The sequence below is a fragment of the Neovison vison genome, chromosome 11, assembly GCF_020171115.1.
Source record: "Neovison vison isolate M4711 chromosome 11, ASM_NN_V1, whole genome shotgun sequence".
NCBI classification, from domain to species: domain Eukaryota; kingdom Metazoa; phylum Chordata; class Mammalia; order Carnivora; family Mustelidae; genus Neogale; species Neogale vison.
The window spans coordinates 100336011-100359518 of record NC_058101.1 but is presented as its reverse complement, the minus strand read 5'-3'; the positions used below and the strand labels follow the sequence as shown (position 1 = coordinate 100359518).

The 23508-nt window shown below is 36.1% G+C and overlaps 1 protein-coding gene across 2 annotated transcripts in view; it reads right to left on the bottom strand.

The window, feature by feature from the left end:
* COL25A1 (collagen type XXV alpha 1 chain) overlaps window positions 1–23508 on the bottom strand; it is a 465856-nt gene that overhangs the window by 95922 nt on the left and 346426 nt on the right. For both annotated transcript variants that reach the window (XM_044224287.1, XM_044224288.1), the window contains exons 10-12: window positions 21097–21132; window positions 5102–5128; window positions 3052–3096 (exon numbers count right to left, since the gene is read on the bottom strand). In XM_044224287.1, the coding sequence (XP_044080222.1) occupies window positions 3052–3096; window positions 5102–5128; window positions 21097–21132 (108 nt within the window). The remainder of the gene's footprint in view (window positions 1–3051; window positions 3097–5101; window positions 5129–21096; window positions 21133–23508) is intronic.

The window sequence follows — 23508 nt, the reverse complement described above, 5'->3', positions numbered from 1 at the left end:
GAGCCAAGGGACAGAGAAACATTTTACCTTCCTGTGTAATTTTGCATATTCGTGTTCTTCCTATCATGATTCAACTGGCTTCTCCTCCCTCCTTAAGGGTAAACCTGGGGCTCATTTGCTGAAACTCCTCCAGTGTGATACTATTCCCACAGACAGTAACATGTATTGAGCATCTGTAACATTGCCTTCACTTTAGAGACATTATCTGGTTAATACTGCAAGGTCTGTATTTCTATTTTACACCTGAGCCTTAGAAACATTTAACTTGCCCAAATGAGAACTGGGATCTGACCCATTCATTCTGTTTCTGACTATAGAGTCCACACATTTCCCCTCCATACCACACTGCCTTCCACATTTCACAGAAGAGGCTCAGGAGCCCTTTGTAGACTGTAATGCCAGAAAGAGCTAGATTGGGGTTCACTGCCATGGTACTGCTTATGTAAGTCCTCTGCTAATACAATCAGAAGAACTGGAAGACCATTACAAAATAAAAAATATTCAGATTAGCAGTTAAGGTGACCCACATTTGAAGGGAAATAGTGGGAAAAAAAAAGTCACTACCAAGTTTATTGGCCAAAACCAATCACTAATTTTGTCAGTCTGAATAGATGGAAAACAAATAAAATACATTTTAAAAAATATTTTTCTTTCATTTTTTAAAAGAGAAAAATCTTTCTATTTTCTAGTTGTTATTCTGTTGTGTTTCTGATGGCTAGAAAATCATATTTTTCCCCTAACCATTATCTGAAAAATATTTTCTAAGCCACAAAAATACCTCTTTGGAAAAGTGAAATTGTAATGTGGGAAAAAAGTTTTCTTAAGACAGTTTGAGGACATTTAGGTGCTTTAAAAAAAAATTACATCACTGTAAGCTCTTGTCTTAGAAAAGCAAATTGTAGATATCCAAAACATATTTCATATACTTAATTATAGAATTATTACTCTTTTTCCAGCTTTGTTTTTACTGTCTAAATGACTTGCAGTGAAGGACTCATGGTTTTGCACTTTATTTTCCTAAAGATAATATAGCAAATATTACAAATGTTAGATAATGACTAGTGTTAACAGAAATTTCATCCACAAAGTTTTAGGTTAAATTCTATGGAGTAGGAAAATCAATCGTAAACTACGTTTTGCCAATACCTTCATAAAAGTGTGAAATTATTTAGCTTCCCTAGGTCTTATAGAAAACACTTTAAGATGCCACAAAGATGTATAACAAGACATAAAACTGCAAATATTAACTATTTCCTTGAAATATAATTTAACCTTGGTGACTAGGACAAGAAAATGTCACATTCCTTTCTCTTGCTAAGGAAATTGCATATTTCCTTTGCAAAAATAAAGAATATGTAGTCTTCATAAACATGTATGTGACAGTTTTAAGGTTGTTTTGTTTTAGGTTAAAGGTTTCTATAAATTTTCATGATTGTCCCAAAGCTGAAAAAAGAAAAGAAGCAAAGAAGAAAAAGCAAAACATTAACCTTAAGGGTATAAGCTTTGTTCTTCACCAGTGTTAAAAACATTTCTCTTATATCCATATCTGTCCTTTCAAAAATATTATCTTGACTTACATAACTTCAAAATCAATCTTAGAATGAGTATAATTCCAAATTTTTATGTATCCCTCCATGATCTACAATGCTCTTATAGAAAGTTAAGCTTTGACTTTACCAGGATTTGTGAAGCAAACAGATACGCATTTTATTAAGTGGTAAACTGAGCAGTGACTTGGGCAGTTCACTCCTGAGGAGTATTTTCTTTGTGGACTAACGGATACCATAAGCCTTGGTTGAGGACATCAGTTTCACTGCGAATTGAGTAATTGTGGAAGCACAGAGCCTTGTTTAAGATACAGATCAATCACATTTCCAGAATTTCACCAAAATAAAACGAAACGAAAGTTTCATTGTAAAATCCTCCCTGTCATAAAGGCATTTAATCCTCACATCGACACTAATAGGTGGAAACTGTTACTGCCTTCCATCTACAAACGAAGAGACTGAGGCCAGAGTGTTCAAGGACTTTGCCAAAATTCATGTGGCCTGTAAGTGGCAGACTCATGCTTTTTGCCAGCCCCTCTGTAGGTTTTAAATAGTGATTGTTAATTATCATCTTATTGGAGAAGAAAAGATGGACAAGATGGAAAAGTCCCTAGCAGGTCTACTCTGTATGTCAATATTGGGCTGCTTATGATTTCAGGATTTTATCCAGAGTGCATGGATTTAAAATTTTCTGTTGAACGGAAGCTGATGGGTCACAGGCTTTTATACACCTAGTCCAAAAATCCTGTGGGAGACACGTGAAGTCCTAGCTCAGCCAGTCCCTGGCTCCTTGTAGACGGGCTTTGTTAGCTGCCCCTATGGCTTTCCTGGTCTCTGTGAGGTTCCAGATTGAAAAGCCAGTCAGCACTGTTGGGGAGCACAGAAGAGCAGCCCTACCTGTGGGAAGATACTAGATGCTTTGTCCAACCAGTAAATATGTTGCAGGAGTAGATGTAACCACACACATAGATACGTCTGTGTAGAGTTGTGGGGGTTTCTTATTTTATTCCCCCTTCATTATTAACAGTACAATAAAAGTGTACTACCAAAGCTTGGCAAGTCTATTTAAATGCTGATTTTTCTCAACAGTAAAAAGAGCTTGCTCCTAGCTTCAGAATATTCCAATAGGTTCCCTCTGTAAGAATAATTTTGTTAATGAGAGAAGTAACACATGTTACTTTTGCCATGCCAAGAATAAACTGGAGTGTATTTTGTTTATCACAATTAGTGTTAAACACAACATTTTTCCTATTCTATGTATAAGAAAGATATAGTTATATTCCTATAAAACTTATCAAAAGAAAATGGAAAATTTTCTAAGAGTTTCTATTTTATGCATCATTAAAAATTAAAATATTTGGATCTTTTGCACCATAATTTCCCTACATTTCAAAAGTATACGTAGTGTTTTTATAAGTATGTAAACTTTTTACTAACATTACTGACTAGAATGATTTTGTAATTTTAACCCTTTAAATGATCAGAAATAGTCTATAGAACTTACCTTTTGACCATTCACCCCTGGAATTCCAGGTTCTCCAACAGAACCCTAAGAAGACACAGGATTAAATTAAGCAGATGAAATCACAAAATATTTCAACTTTATATTTGTATTGTATTAATTATGTGAGCCATAACCTTACCTTGCTAAAACATGTGCGAAAGGTTAAGGTTTCAGATACATATCCATGGAATTCAGATATATAGTAATGTAAGCAGATTCATCAAGCATTCTCAGAAACCATGGAATTGAATTTAACCATGTTTTTAAATATCCACTTAAACCTAATATGATTTTAAAGAAATTTACATCATAAATTGGGATCCACAACTCTCAGAAGACCACATGGCTCTACATTTTGGTGCTTTTAAGAAATAAACAGGCTTAGTTCCATCTGGGAAAGCCTAGCAGTAGCAGTAACTCTTGCATTTCAAGAGTTTAAATGCCATAAAACAAAAGGTAATTAAAGTAACAACCACTTGTTCCACAATTAGTCAAAAAAAGCACGTAGGCTATAAACTCAAATTTGCTGTATTTGGAGCATTTTCCCCTGTACTTTCAGGGAGTACATTTAAGCCAGGAGAGTGTGAATATGTCTTCCAACAACTGGAAAAGGTGTTACAAATGTTAAATACTGACTAGGAATAAAAAACAGCACATCAAATATTAAGTTAGTGTGTGCGTGTGTGTGTGTACACATGGGCACACGCACACTGGGGTGATTATGAATGGTTGGACGTAGGTGGGGTGAGCTGAGAATAAGAAAGCTAATAATCACCTGAGAAAATCTATGACATTTACCTGAATATAAAAACATTAACAAATATTTTCAAATAGTGATGTCATTTCCCCTTTCAGGCTCCGGAGAAACCATTTTTAAATAAAATGTGTTTATTCTTTGTCTAGCCTAGAAAACAGATTTTTCTCAGTTCATGTATGAAATAAAATTTCTTTAATAATAATGGGAAAAGTTTTTTTAAACAGTAAATACAAACCTAAAGCTGCTCTAAAAGAGGAAGTCTATTAAAAATATAGTCACTATAAAAATATACAGCTATCATATGCAAAACAAATTGAGATGGCCAGTTCCTTAGTGCTTTAGGTAATTATATTGAGTGGGTCATTAAATGACTTCCTGAAGCCTCAGGCAGTAATTTTACCCTGGTTGCATGTGGATTAGGGTAGCTTTACAATTTCACACCATGCTTAATAGAGACATTATTGCAAAGGACAAAGTGTTCTTACACACAAGTTGTCTCACAACTCATTGGCTTTGGACTTGGTTTTGTAGGATTATATTTCAACAGATGCCGCGTGCCCAGCACTTGGGGGATTAAAAAGTCTCCATCTTTGGTGGATTTCAAAGATAAAGAATAATCACTTTTCCACCTGTTGTAATGCAATTGTTTTCTCTAGGTTAGATATCCTTTTCCCCCCATTGTGAGGTGGGAGTTATAATAGGGAAGGGGGACTTAGCAATATTTTGTTGGCAAAAGGCCATCTACCTACTACTGATATATTTACTACTGTATATTGATGTAATTTTAGAAGTGCTAGACCACCTCCATCAGAATGTAATGGTGAATTCTGATGACTGGAAAATGACAATCAGGAAGTCATTTTTCAGATTACCTTGCAAAGGGAAACATTTGTGGACCAATGGAATATAGTTACCATACAACAAGTACGTCTTCTGTTCTGGTCTGTTCTACGATCATTTGGTCATAATACTTGAGCAGGACCATGCAATCGATCTGCAATGTCCTATGACCCTTCAAATTCTGAACTTTGTCACAATGCTTAACATTAAAAACTCAGTAATGTAAAATTTGGCAGAGAGCTTAAAAAGAGTTTACTCTGGATTTATTGGATTCCCTATAATGGAGTTGATTAGAAATCTAAGGGCTCACATTAAATGATTGTATTTTTAGAAAGAAGAATGCACAATCAAGATGTTTCAGCATGGCTTACAGTAGCTAATTTTATTCACCTCTCATGCTAGCCATTAGGCAATGCAAGTATAATTACTTCCCCAGTACTGTTTATACTCTACCTTTTGTCCTGGAGGCCCCAGAGGACCCTAAAAAAAGAAAAATTATTCAATTAACATAATAATGTAACCATTGAAACTTAAAGGACCAATTAAAACTGTCCTAGTCTGCAAGGTTCTCTACGCTGTGCAGAAATATGCTGATGTTTTGTATGCCAAGGAAAACGGAAATTATTTGTTGGAAGTACACAATAGGTCTTCTCTCTTGTTTTCTTTTGAAAAACACTAAGCATCTGTAGTAAGAGTCTGAATTTTTCCTTACAAAAGAAAAAAAATCTTTGCTGTTCGGGTGCATCTGTTTCTTCAAATACCTGCAAATCCATCACCTCCATCTCATTTAGAAAGCTAGAGTTGTTGTGGCTAGAAACAGAGAAAACGCAAGGCAGTTCCCAGCAAGCAGCACGTTATGTGACTTCTGCATCTGCAAAACTTCAGTAAGCAGATTTGCAAAGGGAATCACTGAATAGCATGACAAAGGAACATATTTTGTTCGATTCTTCCTCTTATGAAATGTGGCCAACTGACTGGCACAAAAACTTGTTTACAAACTAGGGGATGCCAACGTCAACTGTGGCACCTAGGGTGTACCAGAAAAGGAAACAAAAGATGCTGTCAGTTGTCGATAACCTATGACACTGCGCACACTGGTGGGGTTAGAATATTCAGGAAGATGGATGGGAATATTTACATATAAAATGGAAATATAGCAGTTCTGAGATTTAGCTGTTTTTCAACCACAAAGTCAGCATTGGGAGTCTGTTGGCTTTATGTAGAATTAGATGCAGCTTTGGGACGGTGGAAAAGAGCACAAAGACATCCAGCTATAATTCTGACTATTTATGTCTATTTTTACATAAAACATTGAGCATTTTCCTACTAATTCAAAAATACTTTTAATGTTAGTATATTTTAACAAAGTTACACTTTATAAGTGATGGTAAATGATAATTTATGACTTCATGTTAACTAGTTCTGTATTCTGTTACATCTAATGAATGGCTAACCTATTTTTCAATGTGTGACATTCAGTTAATCAGCATCTTAATTCATACTTTGTAACATTAAAGAAAGCATAGAGTGCACATTAGAGGGAGAATTGGTCATGCATAATTTTTTTATTAAAAATACACCACGTTTAGGACCATTCAGAGAATCTGTTCCTCATAAATTATTTTGTAATCCTCATAGGAAGACTAAGAATTTCCTCACAAAATCAGCTTTAGGTTATTGAAAGTGCACAGTGCAACATCACCTTTCTGTGTTCCTTTTTTATTTACTCAACCAGCTAGCTTCTTAATGAGCTGGGTATCTGGCATATCTGTGTAGTCAGAGAGCCTTCCTTCCCATTTCATGCCTCCTATTTAAAATTCTCCCTGTTTTCGATTTTGCAGAGAAAATAGAGGCTATCAGGTGTAAATTCCCTCACCATCATGTCTCTCATCAATCCCAACCCACATGGACCTCCTTCCTAGCCAGAGGGAGAATAGGCACCCCCTCCTCTGCAGGCAGATACATCCAATACACTTTGGAATCCATCCTTCTCTCTGTCCTTGGGGATCTTTCTCCATCAATTATCCCTGCATCTGTATCAGAGCCTCCTGCTTTCCACTAGTTCCTTCCCCATAGCCCATGAACAGGTTTAATCATCTCTCTCTTAGGTAAATTGTTTGGGAAGTGAATGCTAATGCTAAGTAAAGGCAGAATTTGGCACTTGTAGCGATAGGGGAGCTGAAAGTAGAAGACTTGGGTTTTATTGTGGTCTATAACTCCATTTGCCCCACTGTCTCCAGGGCATTTCACTTCTTAAAATGTTGATGTTAGGAAGGAAATCCTGTAACAAAAAGTACATTAATTCAATGTTTAGACTGAGAATGGATATGTGCAATTCGAAAAGGTTTGTTTCCATTTAAACCTAACCTTGCCACTTGAAAAAAGATTGTGCAGTACAATTGAGTTTTTCACTGCATTGGTGGATAACTCAGGAAGGGAATATTTCATTGAAAAATCAGAGCAAATTTGAAATCAAGCGTTTTAACTAGCAATTAACATTTCTGTATTTTCTAACTTGGTCTCTGTTGCATGACCACATTAAAGTAAAGATTTAGAAAGACGACCCATAACTGTGAAATCTACAAAATTATATTGCCTATTTTAACACAATATTTCATGAAAATCAAAGGAGAGCTATAGAGAAAATAGATACAAAATTTTTCTTCATGGTTAGGAAACTACTTCTATTTTTGCTAAACTCTAAAAATAAAAGTAGTTTTAAAGATGTCACATTAATTTTGAATTGTGAATACAAGTCTTGTGGATTATTCAGAACTATGTTGCCAAGGATATATTCTCAGCTACCAAAAATGTGCATACAGTCCTTTGATCTCACTGGCAGGAAAAATGGTAGGAAGCCAAGGATAATGTCATCTGTTACTAGCAGGGGAGTGGGAATTGACTGGAGTTGGATAGAAGGCACAGACATACTTTTAAGTATACACACACACACACACACACCCCAAATAGTTACTTTGCTGATCAAGATCTTGCTTATATGTGTGTTTTGAGTGTCCTTCGATTAATAAACCCATTATACACCCATGACATTGCGGTCATTAAATTCAAGTTTACAAATGAAAGCTTCACTGCTCAAAAATTGACTTTAGGGGCTCCTGGGTGGCTGTCAGTTAAGTATCTGGCTTTGGGTAAGGTCATGATCCCAGGATCTCAGGATGGGGCCCAGCATTGGGCTTCCTGCTCATCAGAGAACCTGCTTCTCCATCTCCTGCTCCCTCTGCTTGTGCTCTCTCTATCAAATAAATAAATAAAATCTTCTTAAAAAATGGATTTTGAAGTTAGAGTATGTTATGGCCAGTTGATTAAGATATTTACACTTGACTAGTTTTGTGGTTTTTAGGATAAATATAAATTAATAAAGTAACAAGCAAATGCCATATAACCATTCATTAACCTATCTAATCCTCTTAAATTAATTTATATTTTCAGCCTGCTCAAAAGTCATTACGAATAATGACTCAGATGAACAATGTCATAAGTTCACTACTCATTGGTCACATTAGTGCTTTTATTATTCCCAAAATTAAAGACAATTGTTCTGGTGTTGTAAGATTTCTAAAATAATTCCATTATTATTTTCTCTGTAGCTTCAGTTTGGATTAAATAGTTTTCCAAAATAAGAGTCAATTTTTCACCATTTTTATTAATCAATAAATTGTTCCTTTTTAGATATTTTCTTGGTGGGCACCGTTACGTTCACATATACTTTATAGAGACTCAATTTAAATGGGAATAATCTGGTCCTTCATTTTTCAAAATAACTTCTGTGGGGGCGCCTGGGTGGCTCAGTGGGTTAAGCCACTGCCTTCAGCTCGGGTCATGATCTCAGGGTCCTGGGATCAAGTCCCACATCGGGCTCTCTGCTCAGCAGGGAGTCTGCTTCCCTTCCTCTCTCTCTGCCTGCCTCTCTGCCTACTTGTGATCTCTCTCTGTCAAATAAATAAATAAAAATCTTTTAAAAAAATTTCTGTGCATATGTCTCAAGATTAAAAACTGTTCACCATATAGAATCTCAACATATTAAACTGTATTTATTCAAGTTTAACTACAGAAGGGTCGGACTGTAATTTAAACCTTAAAGTACACTTATTTCAGTATAGGTTTTAGGCAATGTATTCAAAAGATAAAAACCAAATGAGCCATTAAAAAATCCCAAGTGCCGAGTACTAATATCACCCATCTGCCGACAAATTTTTAAACCAAAACTTTTGTGATCTTTTGGAGGAGGCCATGGAGAGCCATACAATGTTGTTAAAACTTACAAACTATGCAGCCACCAAAAGAAATGAAATCTTGCCATTTGCGACGATGTGGATGGAACTAGAGGGTATCATGCTTAGCGAAATAAGTCAATCGGAGAAAGACAACTATCATATGATCTCCCTGATATGAGGAAGTAGAGATGCAACATGGGGGTTTAAGGGGGTAGGAAAAGAATCAATGAAACAAGATGGGATTGGGAGGGAGACAAACCATAAGTGACTCTTAATCTCACAAAACAAACTGAGGGTTGCTGGGGGGAGGGGGGTTGGGAGAAGGAGGGTGGGGTTATGGACATTGGGGAGGGTATGTGCTATGGTGGGTGCTGTGAAGTGTGTAAACCTGGCGATTCACAGACCTGTACCCCTGGGGATAAAAATATATTAGATGTTTATAAAACAAAACAAAACAATAAACCTTACAAACAACACAGCACCCTTTATTTTCTTTCCTGTTTACCTTTGCCCTTGCTAGATTCCATTTTTAAATATCATAAAATATGTGGACTATGGTGAGCAAGTAAGTCAGAGAAATGTGATCGTCCTATTTGATGATTGCCTTCACCAAAAAATGTGTGACTCATGGACTGGGAGTGACCCTCTACCCTCCTGCTCCAAGTCTATCAGATAATTACTCAAGAATCTCTCCAGCGTGCTCTCTTCGTCACCTGCATCACTACAGCCTTGTTCAAACCCTCCTCTCTCCCAGCAAGCTGATGGGTGTCCACCTGAGGGCCACTCTGTCTTTAGTCTCCTTCCACGTCTCTGCACATTGCTACCTGAGTGAGCTTCCTAGAAGCTAAAGGGTTTATACCTTTCCTCTACTGAAAACCCTTCAATGGCTTTCCTTAGCTTTTGAAAAAAGTTGGAGCTCTTGTAATAATGGTAGTTCACCACATGAGCCAGGCTTTCTTGTCTAGGCACTGCTCTACCTCTGGCTGTCTGCTCCTGCAACTTCACTTTGGTTCCTCTCTCCTCTACCCATTCCCTCATTCAAAGCTCAGTACCCCCACCTGTGGACCTGGTCCCCTTCTTCTGTTCTTCATAGCACCCCTAAGATAGCACTTCTTTCATAAAATTTACCAACAGTATTGTAATTGTCTGCCTACTTCCTCCTTCACTAAATGTCTTCACTAAACGTATAGCAGCTGGCATACAGTAATTGTTCAGTGATTCCTTTGCATGCGTTCATTAATTCATCTACTTAATAGTTTTCAAGTACCCTTTGAGTATCAGGCAATGCTCTTGGTGCTGGGGAAACAGCAGTGAACAAAATAAATAAAAATGCATGCCCTCCTAGACTTCATATTCTAACAAATGGAGAAAGACAGTAAAAAAATAAATGAGTAAATACAAAGTGTGTCAGGCAGTAAGTGCTAAAGCAAATGGAAATAAGGATTGGGAGGAGTAGGTGTGGTAATATTCTAAAGTCGGGGCGGTGGGGAGGTCAGTGAAGACCTCAGTGATAAAGTGACTCTTGGACAGAACTCTGAAAGAGGTCAGGCAGAGGCATGTGTAAAAGAGGGAGAAGAATGTTCCAGGCAAGGGAACAGCAAGTACAAAGGCCGAGAGGTGGGCACATGAAAAGTGTATTTAAAAAACACCAAAGAAGCTATAGGTACGAAATTGAAGGTGGGGATATGGACAGGGAAGGGAGACTGCATTTGTATGGAATTTTAGATTTTTGTAAGCACAAGAGTGTTTATTTTGAGGATAATAAATATTACAGGAATAAATAAATACATATAAGTAAATCAAGTTCTTCTTGTACCATAGACAATAGTGTCTCAAGACGGGAATGAGATTTTTCACCCTTGCATTTACCCAAGTCCATTCCAACACTACTGGAATATGCCAGTAGCCTTGAGATTACCTTAAGTGCAAAATGAGAGGAGGAATTCACTTCAAGCCTTCTATATTAAAACAGAAAGGAAAAATCATCTTAGTTTCATAGTCTCATTAATATGGAAAGTGTTGTGGATGTAGATGTAGGTCCAAGGTCTCTAATGCACTTCAGAAAGTCATTATGTAAACCATATCTAGAATTATCCACTCAAATTAATCTTCAAACACACTGTTAAGAAATGGATATTTCTATAACCATTACTCATTGGCTGCACTTTCCAGCTTGTAAAAATTTTAAAAAGCACTTTTTAATGAAGAAAAGCTCTTTTAATTAAAAAAAAAAAGCTTGATTGATCATGGAATGGAAAAAAAATTAATGAATTCTTCTGACACCACCGATGTTAGTCCAAATTTGATTGAGGTATTAATTACTTAAACAGGATGCAGAGTTTCTAAATGATGTGCTTTAGGTTGCCTCTTGGGAGGTGTTTTAAGGCAAGTTCTGGTTGCCTGCTATTAGGAAATGATGTTCTGTGTGAGCAGGGGGCGGACATAGTTCCTGTTCTGTCCCTGATGGCTAACAGTAAAATTTGAAGCTCTGAAAGCTGCTGGTCATTTCTGGATACAAGAATATACAACCAGCTTCTGTAATAAAAAGCACAGGGAACAAGAAAGAGGTGGTCCATCTGTGAAGGGGAGAATAAAAGCCCCAAACTATTAAGCCATTTAAAATTATTTCCTTTTTGAGTTAAGAATCTTCCCATGATTTAATAAGAGTTAAGCAAAATGAAGAAAATACATTAAAGTCAGGTTCTGTAGGGAAGAATGATAACACATCTAATCTAACTTTTGGTGTCATAAAATATTAGTACCAGAATTTCTCAGGGACATGGTATAACAAACTTTAATCGTAATTTTTTCAAAGATATTAACTTGGTCAAAGGCATCACAAGATCAGAAAATGCATTAACTTAGTTTATAAAGAGTAAGAGGAAATTTGAAATAAATAATAAAAACTTGTCTTGCTTAAGAAGAATTCATTAAAGATGTACTTTTATAAAATTCCATATTCTACTTGGATGTTTTGATGAGGGAAGGTCAAGAAACATAAACTCTAACCACTATTATATGTATGTCTGGAGTATAATTCAAGTAATGTTTTACAAGATTCAGATTTCATAGCTTAAGTGTGTGGAAATGCCAAACTAGGAACTACGGGGAAGTGTTTAGAATATAAGAGAGTGTGCTGAAAAGTTTTCAGTGTAAAAGCCAATGATTTAGTTGCACTGGGTATGAAGGAATAAAGCATAAACAAGAAAGACCAGGATAGTGCTGAGATGGGAGAGCCTCCTATCTTGTTTTGAGTCTTTCATGGACTCTGTCTTCAGTCACACTTAATCATTTATATTTTCCCAAGCAGTCTCCTATTAGTCTTCACGTGGAGTTCTTAATAATTCTTCGAGTCTCAGCAGTCATAACTCACTTCCTTTGTGAGCCTTCTCCACTGCTCCCAGACAGAGCTGGTTTTTATCCTCTGTGTTTCTCTAGCACATTTTAACCAGCTATATTTTATTATATTCACATATTTATAAAATCTACTTGATTAGGCAGCAAATTCTTTAGGTCATATATTTTACATCCTCAGTACCCAGTTCGTGCCTACAAATAAATATTGACTAACCTGAAGCAATGAATTAATGAACATAAAAATTATTAAATGACATTTATCAAATTTCCTCCATAATCTTACCACTCAAACCATCATACCTCTACCATGGGAAAGAGTTCAGAGTTTTGAAACACTTGTTCCTCTTTAAATATCTGGGAGTTTTGTGTCAATAATACAACCCCATAATTTCTATTATTTGAAATAGTTCTTTTTCTTAAAAAAATTATTTATTTGCTTGAGAGAGATACAGAGAGAGAGAGAGAGAAAGAGAGTGTGCACATGGGGGATGGGACAGAGGGAGAGGGACAAGCAGACTCTGTCCTAAGCACAGAACCTGATCTGGGGCTCCATCCACCCTGAGATCCTGACCTGAGTGGGAACTAAGAGTCAGATGCTCAACCAACTGAGCCACCCAGACACCCCTGAGATAGTTCTTTATTTTTTTTTAACTTTTCTAAAACAGGTCTACTTTAAAGACTATCAGTAGGATGACATGTCATTCTATTAATTCATGAATACTTGACCAAAAAAATTTTTTTAAAGGAGAAATTATTTTTTTAAAAGGAATAAATTCTTTCTGACTTCTCTATCTCAAGGACTGAGTTTGTGGAGGGGTGGGGAAGGATGAGTCATCCACTGGTGTTTCTCAAGATTATGAAGCTCTGACCTCTGTAAGGAAGGTCTCTTAAAGCTCAGGAAATGAGAGAAGTAATCCATTTTTTTTCACTACTTAACAAAACCAGGACCCAAGACAAAATACTGAGCATTAACTACCACCTCAGATTAAAGACAAATCTAGGTATTTGAGAATCTATGTTCTGATTAGGTCCCAAAACAGAGACTCTATCACCTCTCGCCAGATATCCAGAGCTGAAATTAGCTCATTCCATTCCTTCTAAATACTTAATAAATTGTTTCTTGTTGCTGAACTAAAAATGGAAATGACCCGGAAAGAAAGAAAAATTAACAGGCTTCCTCTGCCCTCTGTGATTAAGCACACTTCCCTAGTGTACCATAAAGGAAACAAATTTATGGTTCACGAAGGCCTATCACTGTACACTACACTCAGTAAAAAATATTTCTATTGAGTAAAGTATAAGTGCTTTTCCTATTTTAAATCAACAATGCTGAGAAACACTAGCTGCTAAAATTTAAATATCCCATGATTAGCAGAAGGAGGACATAAATTTAGGACTATAATATATACTCATCTACTCTTCAGGTCTATTTCCCACCTAGACCAGCACTGCCCATCAGAACTTTCTGGAATGATGGAAGTGGTCCATTTTGCTTGATCTAGTATGGTAGCCACTAACTATAAGTGGCCATGGGATCCTGGAAATGTGGCTATGCAATTGTTTGGAATTGGATTTAAAATTCTATTTAATTTAATTAATTTACATTTCAATAGTTACATGTGGCTAGTGGCTACTGTATTACAAAATGCAAATCTAGACTTTGGAAAACACAGAAGACTTCAATCAGGTGAACTGAATTCCAGTCTATTTCTGCCAGATTGCTTTGTGACCTTGGTCAAGTCATTTAACCACTCTGATGCTGTTTCTTTATCTGTGAAGTGATAAACTAGATGATTCCTAAGATTTCTTCTAAACCTTTTACACCCTGCTTTAAAAATAGCCATGTAGTGTGACCAGAAATTTGTACAGTTACTTTTCCACTATTCTCATGAAAATCAGTGTTTTAGTTGTACCATGCATGTTCCCGCACACACATATAGTCCAAATAATCATTAAAGTACAAATGAATTTAAGAAGTTGAAGGAGAAAGAGCAGTTTTATGGTAGTGCTGTTGCATTGATCCTGCCTATTCCCACTCCTGGTGTGCAATGACACTTGTTGGGAGAAAACTATAAAGCTGAATCCTTTTATTAGTACCTGATTTATTGATTCATTGATTTGTATAATTCAGTCATTTAGTTTATGCACAATAAGTACCAAGCACAAGTATTGTATGATGTGACAAATGCTGTGGAGAGAAGAAAGCTTCTTACTTAGCTCAGTGTGAAGGGGTGTGAATACGTGAGTGTGCGTGAAGTTTTTTCAAAGAAGGCGAGCAAAGGAGAAGTCTATTTTTTAAAGAATCTACCCAGACACGTGGACTCCATTCTGCTCTTCGCCCTGGGCTGGAGGTCTCTTGCTTTAGGGCCCATGCTTTAGAGAGTTCTTCTCGGGATGCATGCCTCACGCTTGGCCCCCTGACTTCAGACTCTGCTTTGGGCAATTAGGGACCCTAGAATTCTTTGCTCCACTGACAGGAGCTCATTTCAAGGACTCTGAGTTGCCTCTCCCTCAGTTCTGTTTTTCCAAAGGTGAAACACACCACTGGTATGCACAACAATGAACTGGTGTAGGAAGCAGAGAGGTGGGTATTTTAAGGCGTGTGGACATAGTTTGATCTTTGAACATTACAGAATGTCTACAGGTGACAGCTCCTGTCTCATAAAGTCGAGGGATGAGGTAGGTGTGGGAAACAAAGGGAATAGGCCAGGGCCAGGGGCTGGGACTGGGTTATAGCTCTCTCCACATGCTGCCACACTCTGGCTTGGATCTCCAAGGAGTGCAACAATTTTGCATTTAAACTTTCCAAATCACTATGAGGACATACCTTTGAAGGTCATAGGTCAGAACATATTTTACTTGCCAGTTTATTAGCTTGGCTTATCCTTTTAAATATTTCAGCACATTGTATGAGGGCATCCATTTATATTATTGCCCTAAAATGTGCACATTTGCCCTTAATCTGCAGATGTAAGGCACAGAGCTTATATGGACATGACTTTGTTTTGAAAAGTTTCTTCTTACTATAGTAATGAGATATGAGTATTTGGTAAAGAGATTTCAGTGTCATTAAATATCCTCATACAAGAGTGATTTATTTTGCCTCAGTATAGCTCTACAATATGTTGGATCCTAAAGATAAAATAAATGATGGCTAGAGAGGTTGATGATATATTTGAAGGAGACAATTTTTAAGGCTTTCTTCCACTAAAACTGAATGTATGACTGTTTTAATTGTATCTCATTATTTACAGAATGTGTAGATGTGCATATATAATATGGATAAATGGTTATGTAATATGTGTCTGTGCATTTACAATGAAACAGAATAGAATGACAGGACTTTAGATCTGGAAGGGGTCTCAGATATCATTTGGTCTCACCACTTTAATATTTGTCTAATATGATACAGCTAGATAGACAAATTTAAATATATAAATTTGTCTAATATGATACAGCTTTCCAGACCTTTAATTGGAACCAGAGTAAGACAGTTAAAAATAAAGTTGATGCACGTCGTAGACGCTAAAGAAGACAAAACAAGATGGAGAATAACACAGACAGTAATCTATTCAGCCTTGTAGACTATCTTTTCAAACTTGTGTTACTTGACTGTACTCTTATACCACTATAAAAATGCTCCTTTAAAAGTCTACTTTTGGCTTCTAAGTCACTGAGCCAGCTTTAGAGACAAGTCAAACTTCACGCTCTCCTACCAAACCAAGGTGACCTTTCAACACCTCTGTTGAAGTCCACGCAGCCAGGAATCCAAAGTGAGTCCCTCTGAGTTGGGCAACTGGACAGGGAAGTGGGCAGCACCAGGAGAAGAAGGCATTACTTGTCTACTTTCCCTTGGTCCATTTGGAAAACCGAACATTACAGGCTCTGGACAAAAAGCACCAAGGAGATGGGAAGGATTCTGCTGGTGTGGCCTTTACTTGGACTTCATGGACAATCAGATTAAGTGAGGATAATAAAGCATTCGAGAGGTTGCTAAGGCATCCCAGCAGGCAATGTGCACAAATGAAGCAAAGCAGTGTTACTCAATAAGATTCCACTGTAAAAATCAAGTCTAATCGCCAAATATCCTAGGATGATGTTGATCATTTTTGTTATTGTGATTTGGGCTTTTGCTTTCTTCGCCAGATTAAAATAAAAAAGCGATGACTGCTGTTGTCTCCCATGTCTGCCATCCTGCTGATCAAAACAGTTGACAGACCAAAGTACAGTTAAGTAAAATGAATTTTGGGGGTGGGAGAGCAAAGCATTGTAACTAAATATATTTAAAGTAAACCTTCACATATTGGTTATATCAATTTTATTTTAAATGAAGCAGAAGCAATTATTTATGTTTATTTATGTTATTATCAGCTAACATAAAATGCATTACTTGCACTTGACCCTAATGTATTAAATGTATTTGCAGGAAAAATTAAAATAAACTGAACACATCTATAACCTGTTCAGACATAAGTCCAAATTTTACTGTAAGGAACAATAACAGCAAAAGTACTTCTGAATTAAAAAAAAAATCTCTGACACTACCGGGTCCAACAAATGACATTTGAAATACTCTTATAATTCAGAAAGAAATGAGTGGATATGCTATGGAGTTTACATATATTTGGGAAGAGAATGAAGGATGAAGATAGGGTTTCAGAGTAGAGAAAGTGATTTGGTCTATAAAGCATTGGATGTAGACACTTTGGGCCACAAAATAATTTCCAGGAAATTGGGATGAGTTGACATATTAATAGAGATTTATAAAACATCTATCTTTCATGCTTTTGAGAACTCCTATATTTGCCAAAGAAAGAAATAATAAGACTATCAAAAGAAAAGCTAACTCCAAAAATGCTATTTGAACAACTATTTAAACCTCTGAAGACCTGGAAAAATAAAGATCACTTGCACCAGGGTTCAGAACTTCAGCACTTCCGATTGTGGTCAGTCCTATCTTTGATTCTTGAGTCTAGTTTTACGACTCAGAGCCGCTCTCTTTTTATTTAAATGGAGTCCAATTTATTTTAGCTCATGATTCCGTCTTTTAAAATCTCATCCTGAACTTCTCTGCAAACCCAAAGGTCATGTTTACAGAATAGATGCATAGCAGGATTAAATAAATGTGGAACCGTTTGAGCCGCAGGCCTTCTTTTTTATTCTATCAGAGATGCTGTTAATCTTCAGATGATTATTTTTGCAATATAAAATATATATCCTGGATTATGAAAACTAATTCCCCACCTGACACACTCATAAACAGTTTTGTAAGAGCTAATTTTAGAACGTTCCCAGGTTTTTTCATGTCATCGTCAGAGACATTTTACATTTTACAAAATTCTCCAGTGTCTCTCAGGACCCTTTTATAAGCAAACACTCCTCCATGATACAAAGCAATAAACGTAGTGAGTTTTGCATACCATGGAAAAGATGAGAGCCATGTTTTTTTATTATCTTTCCTTGTTTAACTGGTGGATGAGAAGAAGATGGTTATGAAAAATTGATAATGTAAGATGATAGGAAAAGGTCAAAAAAAAAAAAAAAAAAGGCAACAGCAAATAGGACCAAAGGAATAAGTTGCGCTTTCGATCACAGTATTTAATACACTGCAATTTCACTGATAGCTATAATCACACTGTACTTAGCCCTTCCGTTTCATAGTGGCCTTTCTGTGTGTTAAGTTATGTCCACAGGGATTCATCTTAACAGCCATACTTCTTATTTATGGAACTCTCTGTAGTTCATAAAGTATTTTCATATTATTACCATTTCACTTATTTCACACAATAACCCAGTGAGATAGATGAATTAGGAATTACTGCCTATACATCATAGATCAGTTAAAAAAAGATCACAGACTATAGTCAAACACTCTTAAACAGTTGTGAGGCCAGAACTACTGATGCAATGTAATTTTCTCCCTGCCAGACTTCGAGTCAAAACACACATGGGCACGTGTGCGCGTGCCTGCGCGCGCACACACATACACACCCCCCAACACATACATAATATTTAAAAGAAAAAAATTTTCCAATGAAATTTTTCTCCCATGACAATAGCTATTATTTTTCCAGGATCCTCTTTTTACTTTGAGATGGTTTAAAATATATAGGTGCTATTTGAGTTAATAAATATGACTAGTGACTTTTTGAGAATAATAGTGTTTTAAACCATAGAAATATTTCACTATAAGCAAATATGTGATATAAAAATTCAGTTTGTTGGGAAGAGGAATTAGGGGATTATATTGCTTTACAAAAAGACTCTGAATGGGATTGCTTTAAATAGCAAAATTCCCCAGAACTTCTAAGATATGTTGATTTATGAAAATCTGATTCATACAGAACTTTACAGGAATACATCTGTTATATAAATCCGTGTTCACCTGTAATTTACTCTAGGGGGAACAACTGAGTGATAATAATAATAACACACTCATATAGTTCTTCGTTATGTATTTTAAAGTGCTTTTCCCTAATTTATTGCATTTGTCTTTGGCAACCTTCTAAGGGAGGGAGAGAGGGTATTATTATCCTTTCTTTACAGATGAGAAATTGAGAGGTTAAGTGACTTGCCCAAGGTCAGACAGACTATTCATTCATTTACTGCTATTTGAGTGATGTAGATTTAACGGGTTAGTCGAGGAAGTAAGGTTCTTCCTCCTAATTTTTTTTTTAAGCAGCTGTGAAGGCTATTAAAACAGAGGTGGATGATCTCACAAATATAAAGTTGAACAAAAGAAGCCAGACATAAAAGTGCACATAATGTATGATTCTATTAATATAAAATTCAAATGACGGCAGAATTAATCGATGGTGGCAGAAGTCAGAATGGTGGTGAACTTTGGGAAGAAGTGGATGGTGACTGGAGGGCAGAGGGGGGTCTCTGGGATATACTAATATTGAACATCTTGCTCTGGTTTGTGGTTACATGGTTAGGCTCACTGGAAAAAGTCACTGGGGTGTATATTTGTGATTTGTTTACTTTTCTTTATATATATTATGGAAGTTTTCTTCTAGAAAAAGAGTTTTATATCTTAAAAAACAGCACTTTAGAAGGTCATTACATTACAATATCCTTTGAACATTTGTGATTTCAATTAAGTTTCTTAACTGCATTCTAAAAATGAGAATATGAACTAAATTAGAAGAGTTTAAAGAGAAGTAAAAGTTTATTAAAAAAACAGAAACAAACATCTGAGATTGTCACCTGAAAAGGTGCTGTATGAAATGGGAAATCAAAGCAAACTAAGATAATAACATAATTCACTTAGGACAAGTAGAACTAAGTCCTAGGAAGTTAGGAATTGTAGAGAAATGACATTCAATTGTGATTCCCATAGTATATTCTAGAGTATATGTATGAATTTAAGGAGGATAAGATTTTAATTTTTTAAGAAATCTTCTTTATTTTAGAATTTTGTATATTAGGATGCTGCATTGAGCATCAAGGTAGAAAGCCAATGGCAATGATAAAAATCTGAGGAGAAAAAAAAACATAGGCTTCCGAGAATCGCACATGGTCTTCCATGTAAGAATGTTTGGAAGAAATACGATTTGACCATCAGCCAGGATAGAAATTATAGTTGCATTCAGCTGCTTAAGCAGTTTCAAAATTTATATTGTAGTTTTCTAAGAATCCTTCACCCCCTGTGACCCGCTAACCCTGAAAACTAATGCTGTGCTTGTACCCAAAGTACCACTGATGACATAGGCTTGGTTTAATTTTCACATATTATCTTTTTTTGTTCTTTTTCTTCCATTTTATTTTTCTAAAAAAGAATCCATTATAGTACCTCCACTTTCAAGTCATCTGAATCAATTCTCTATCTTGATACCATAGGTCGGGAATAAAGAATTTCCAGTGGGGTTGGGGGGGGCTCAGACTCCCATTTTAGGGTACTTTCCTTCAACTGGTGATATTTCAAAGCCAACCCCACAATGGCTAGGACTACAGCTTGGTGAGTTTCTTCCCAGGAGGGCTGTTGAAGGCATCCTGTTCACGGAGAAGCCTTTAACCTTTAACCCATTCACACATTTGTTTTAATTCCTGACCAACTGTCGTATTCTCGTGTGTTAGTTGCATTAGGACCTAGCTAACTAGTTTTTTAGAATAAATGTTAGACCCTAAACACCTGTAAGCTGCAAGCCACACATTGTGTATAAGGCACCCAATCAAGTTCACTGTGACCACTGTATCCAGGATGAGTGTGAAACACTGCTGTCCTCTGGAATCTGGGTTATTAGAAGGTCCACCTGAATTCCCCAATATTATCTATGTCATAAAATAGGTTAGAAAGGTGGCTCTGGAGATAGGAAGGAAGAGACAGGAAGAGAAAGGTTGAAGGAATTCTACTCTTCCAGGCCCAGCAAGCTGCCCCAACTTCTCTTTCATTGGCAAAGAATAAACAGATCATGAAGAATGGGTCATGCATGTCTATTGGCCAGACCATGTGGAATCATTTCATGATCTTTTTCAATGACAGGACTCAAGAAGGCACGACTGTTTCTTTCTGGGGGGAGCCCTTCGACAACAAAAACTCCTTGAATCCTTCTAGAAAACTCACTATACTAATTCACAGTTAGTCATATTCCTCTGAATGTGACTTTTGAAAACTCATTCCTTTGAAACTCATTCCTATTTAAGCTAATATGCATATCCCTGAATATAATCTTCCTTACAGCAGGAAGGAAGAAAGGAATAAAGAAAATTCCATCCTTTGACCTTCCTCACTCTCTTTGTCATTTCTCCTACCTAGAATCTCCCACTTTTTCCTTATGCATATTCTGGACCACAGTTTTGAATAAATTAGACTTCTATTCTTTTTAGCATAGAAAAAGAAATTGAGATACTTGCCATCAAGCCTTGTTCTCCTGGTTTCCCTGGTTCACCCTTAAAAAAGAACAGTGATAATTTTTATTAATGCTATAAACATTAAAAAGCAATTTCAATTTTTTTTTTTCCTCTCTTTCACAATACCCACTGGGGTGCATGAATGTCAAATATATTTTTCAGGCTAAGTAGAGAAATGCAAATACAATGCAATAAAAAGAGAGCCACGTTCTTTCTTCAAATGCATTTTATAAACATTTTAGGATTTAATAAAATGAGTCTAGATCACAGCAGAGATTTAAGAATTATGCCAAGAATGTATTCTAAATAAAAATCACCCTTACTGGGTGATTATATTAAGTCAGTAAATGGTCCTAGAAAAATATTTAATTGTAATTCCAGTAATATCTTGTTTATTTTGTTCTGTTTATGAAGACATAAGGATGATGACCTGACCCTCTTTATGAGTTCTCAGAACTTCCATACATAGGACAGAGACACAACTGCCCTTAATACAATAATTAAATAACAAAGTGAGCAAACCGAGTTTGAATTTTGATTTTCCTGAATTAATGATGGCTGAAATAACATGTTTTATTAAAATGAATAGCATATGTTCAAATACATAGAATGTTTTGCTATATCATACCCCATCATAGTTTTTTAATATGCAGACTCACACAAAATTCCTTATTACGTTTTATCATCATATTATCATATTGATAGTCATTAGCAACAGATAACTTTTGGAAGAACCATTCTTGTAATGTCAATAGCTATAGAAATTGTTAGGACTTTAAGTATTTCTCAGTTTGTTTTTATAAAACCTTTTTCTAGTGGTTATGATGGCATATAAACATTAACTGCGAGACTATAAACCCTGTTCAATTTCTCTAGGTGGAATTAAAAAAAAAAAAAGCCTGTTCATACTTCTTTGTAAAAAGCTCCATTCTTACTCAGATGAATAAACTAAATTCATTTGAAGGATGACATAATTTTTTAATTCTTTACAAGTTGTCATATCTTACCTTTATCTTCTATCTTGAAAGTAATCTATACTTTGAATTTTCTGTAGAGTATACAAGACCCAACGATCTGACTAGTTTTATACCATCAAAATGGTTTTAACCGTTCTTTTTAGTTGAAGAAATACTCATTGCATCTTTCTAGGCAACCAGCAATTATTTGGGGAGATTTAAATATTCCTAAAGTTACGCTGTCTCTATCATTTGGGATATCATCCCAGGAAAAGGTCAGACCTTCAAAGACAGTTTCAAGGTAAAACCACTGCCTGTGATGGTTCAGTGAGACATCCTAACGGCCAACCAATCATAGGTTGGGATTCATTCCCTCCTTTCATATGACACAGTGACAGCCGCTTTCAGAAAGGGAAATGGGACTTCCAAGAGGTTGTCTCAGAAAAGCCATTTTAACAAAGAGAATTACTCTTTGAAAAAAATACATAAATATATGAATATAAAAATGAAATACTCCAAAACATTAATGACTATGGCTGATTTTTTTTTCTTTTTGATTCTTTAGTTTTAAAATCTTGCCACTTTGCAGATAAATATTTTCATTCTTTTGTACTATAAAAATACTTACGAAAATATTTAAGTCAAAGCAATAGATAAATTGATAAATATAATAGATAAATAGATTAATTCAGCAAGAGATTTGAATTTCAAGTTCTAAGGCCATAATATAAAAGTAATTTTTTTAACCTTTTCCAGATATTTTTTTCAATTGCTGTGTTGTCTCTACCAAATCAAACCATTTATCTAGTGTCCTGTACTACTGTATTATTGATACTTGATCAATCTTAGTAACTAAGTACTTAGATCTAACTATTGAGATTGCTTTAACATCACTTCTATTGGGATGCCTGGGTGGCTCAGTCAGTTAAACGTCTGCCTTCTGTTCAGGTCATGATCTCAGGGGCCTGGGCTTGAGCCCCACATAGGGCTCCTTGCTCAGCAGGGAGCCTGCTTCTCCCTCTGACTGCCAGTCCCCCTGCCTGTGCGCTGGCTCTCTCTCTCTCTCTCTCTCTCTGTAATAAATAAATAAAATCTTTAAAAAAATTTTTAAAAAATCATTTCTATTAAAAGCTTCACATTTTTTTTTTTTAAGATTTTATTTTGACAGAGAGAGATCACAAGTAGACAGAGAGGCAAGCAGAGACAGAGAGGGAGAAGCAGGATCCCTGAGGAGCAGAGCCCGATACGGGGCTCGATCCCAGGACCCTGAGACCATGACCTGAGCCGAAGGCAGAAGCCTTAACCCACAGAGCTATCCAGGCACCCCAAAAGCTTCATATTTAAAGGACAAATGATATTCAAACCATACCTACTGATGTTTTAACCATTAATATTACTATTTTATTAGCAATTGTTTTCCCTTTTTGGTCAATTTACTTACGAGGGAGTAAACATTAAA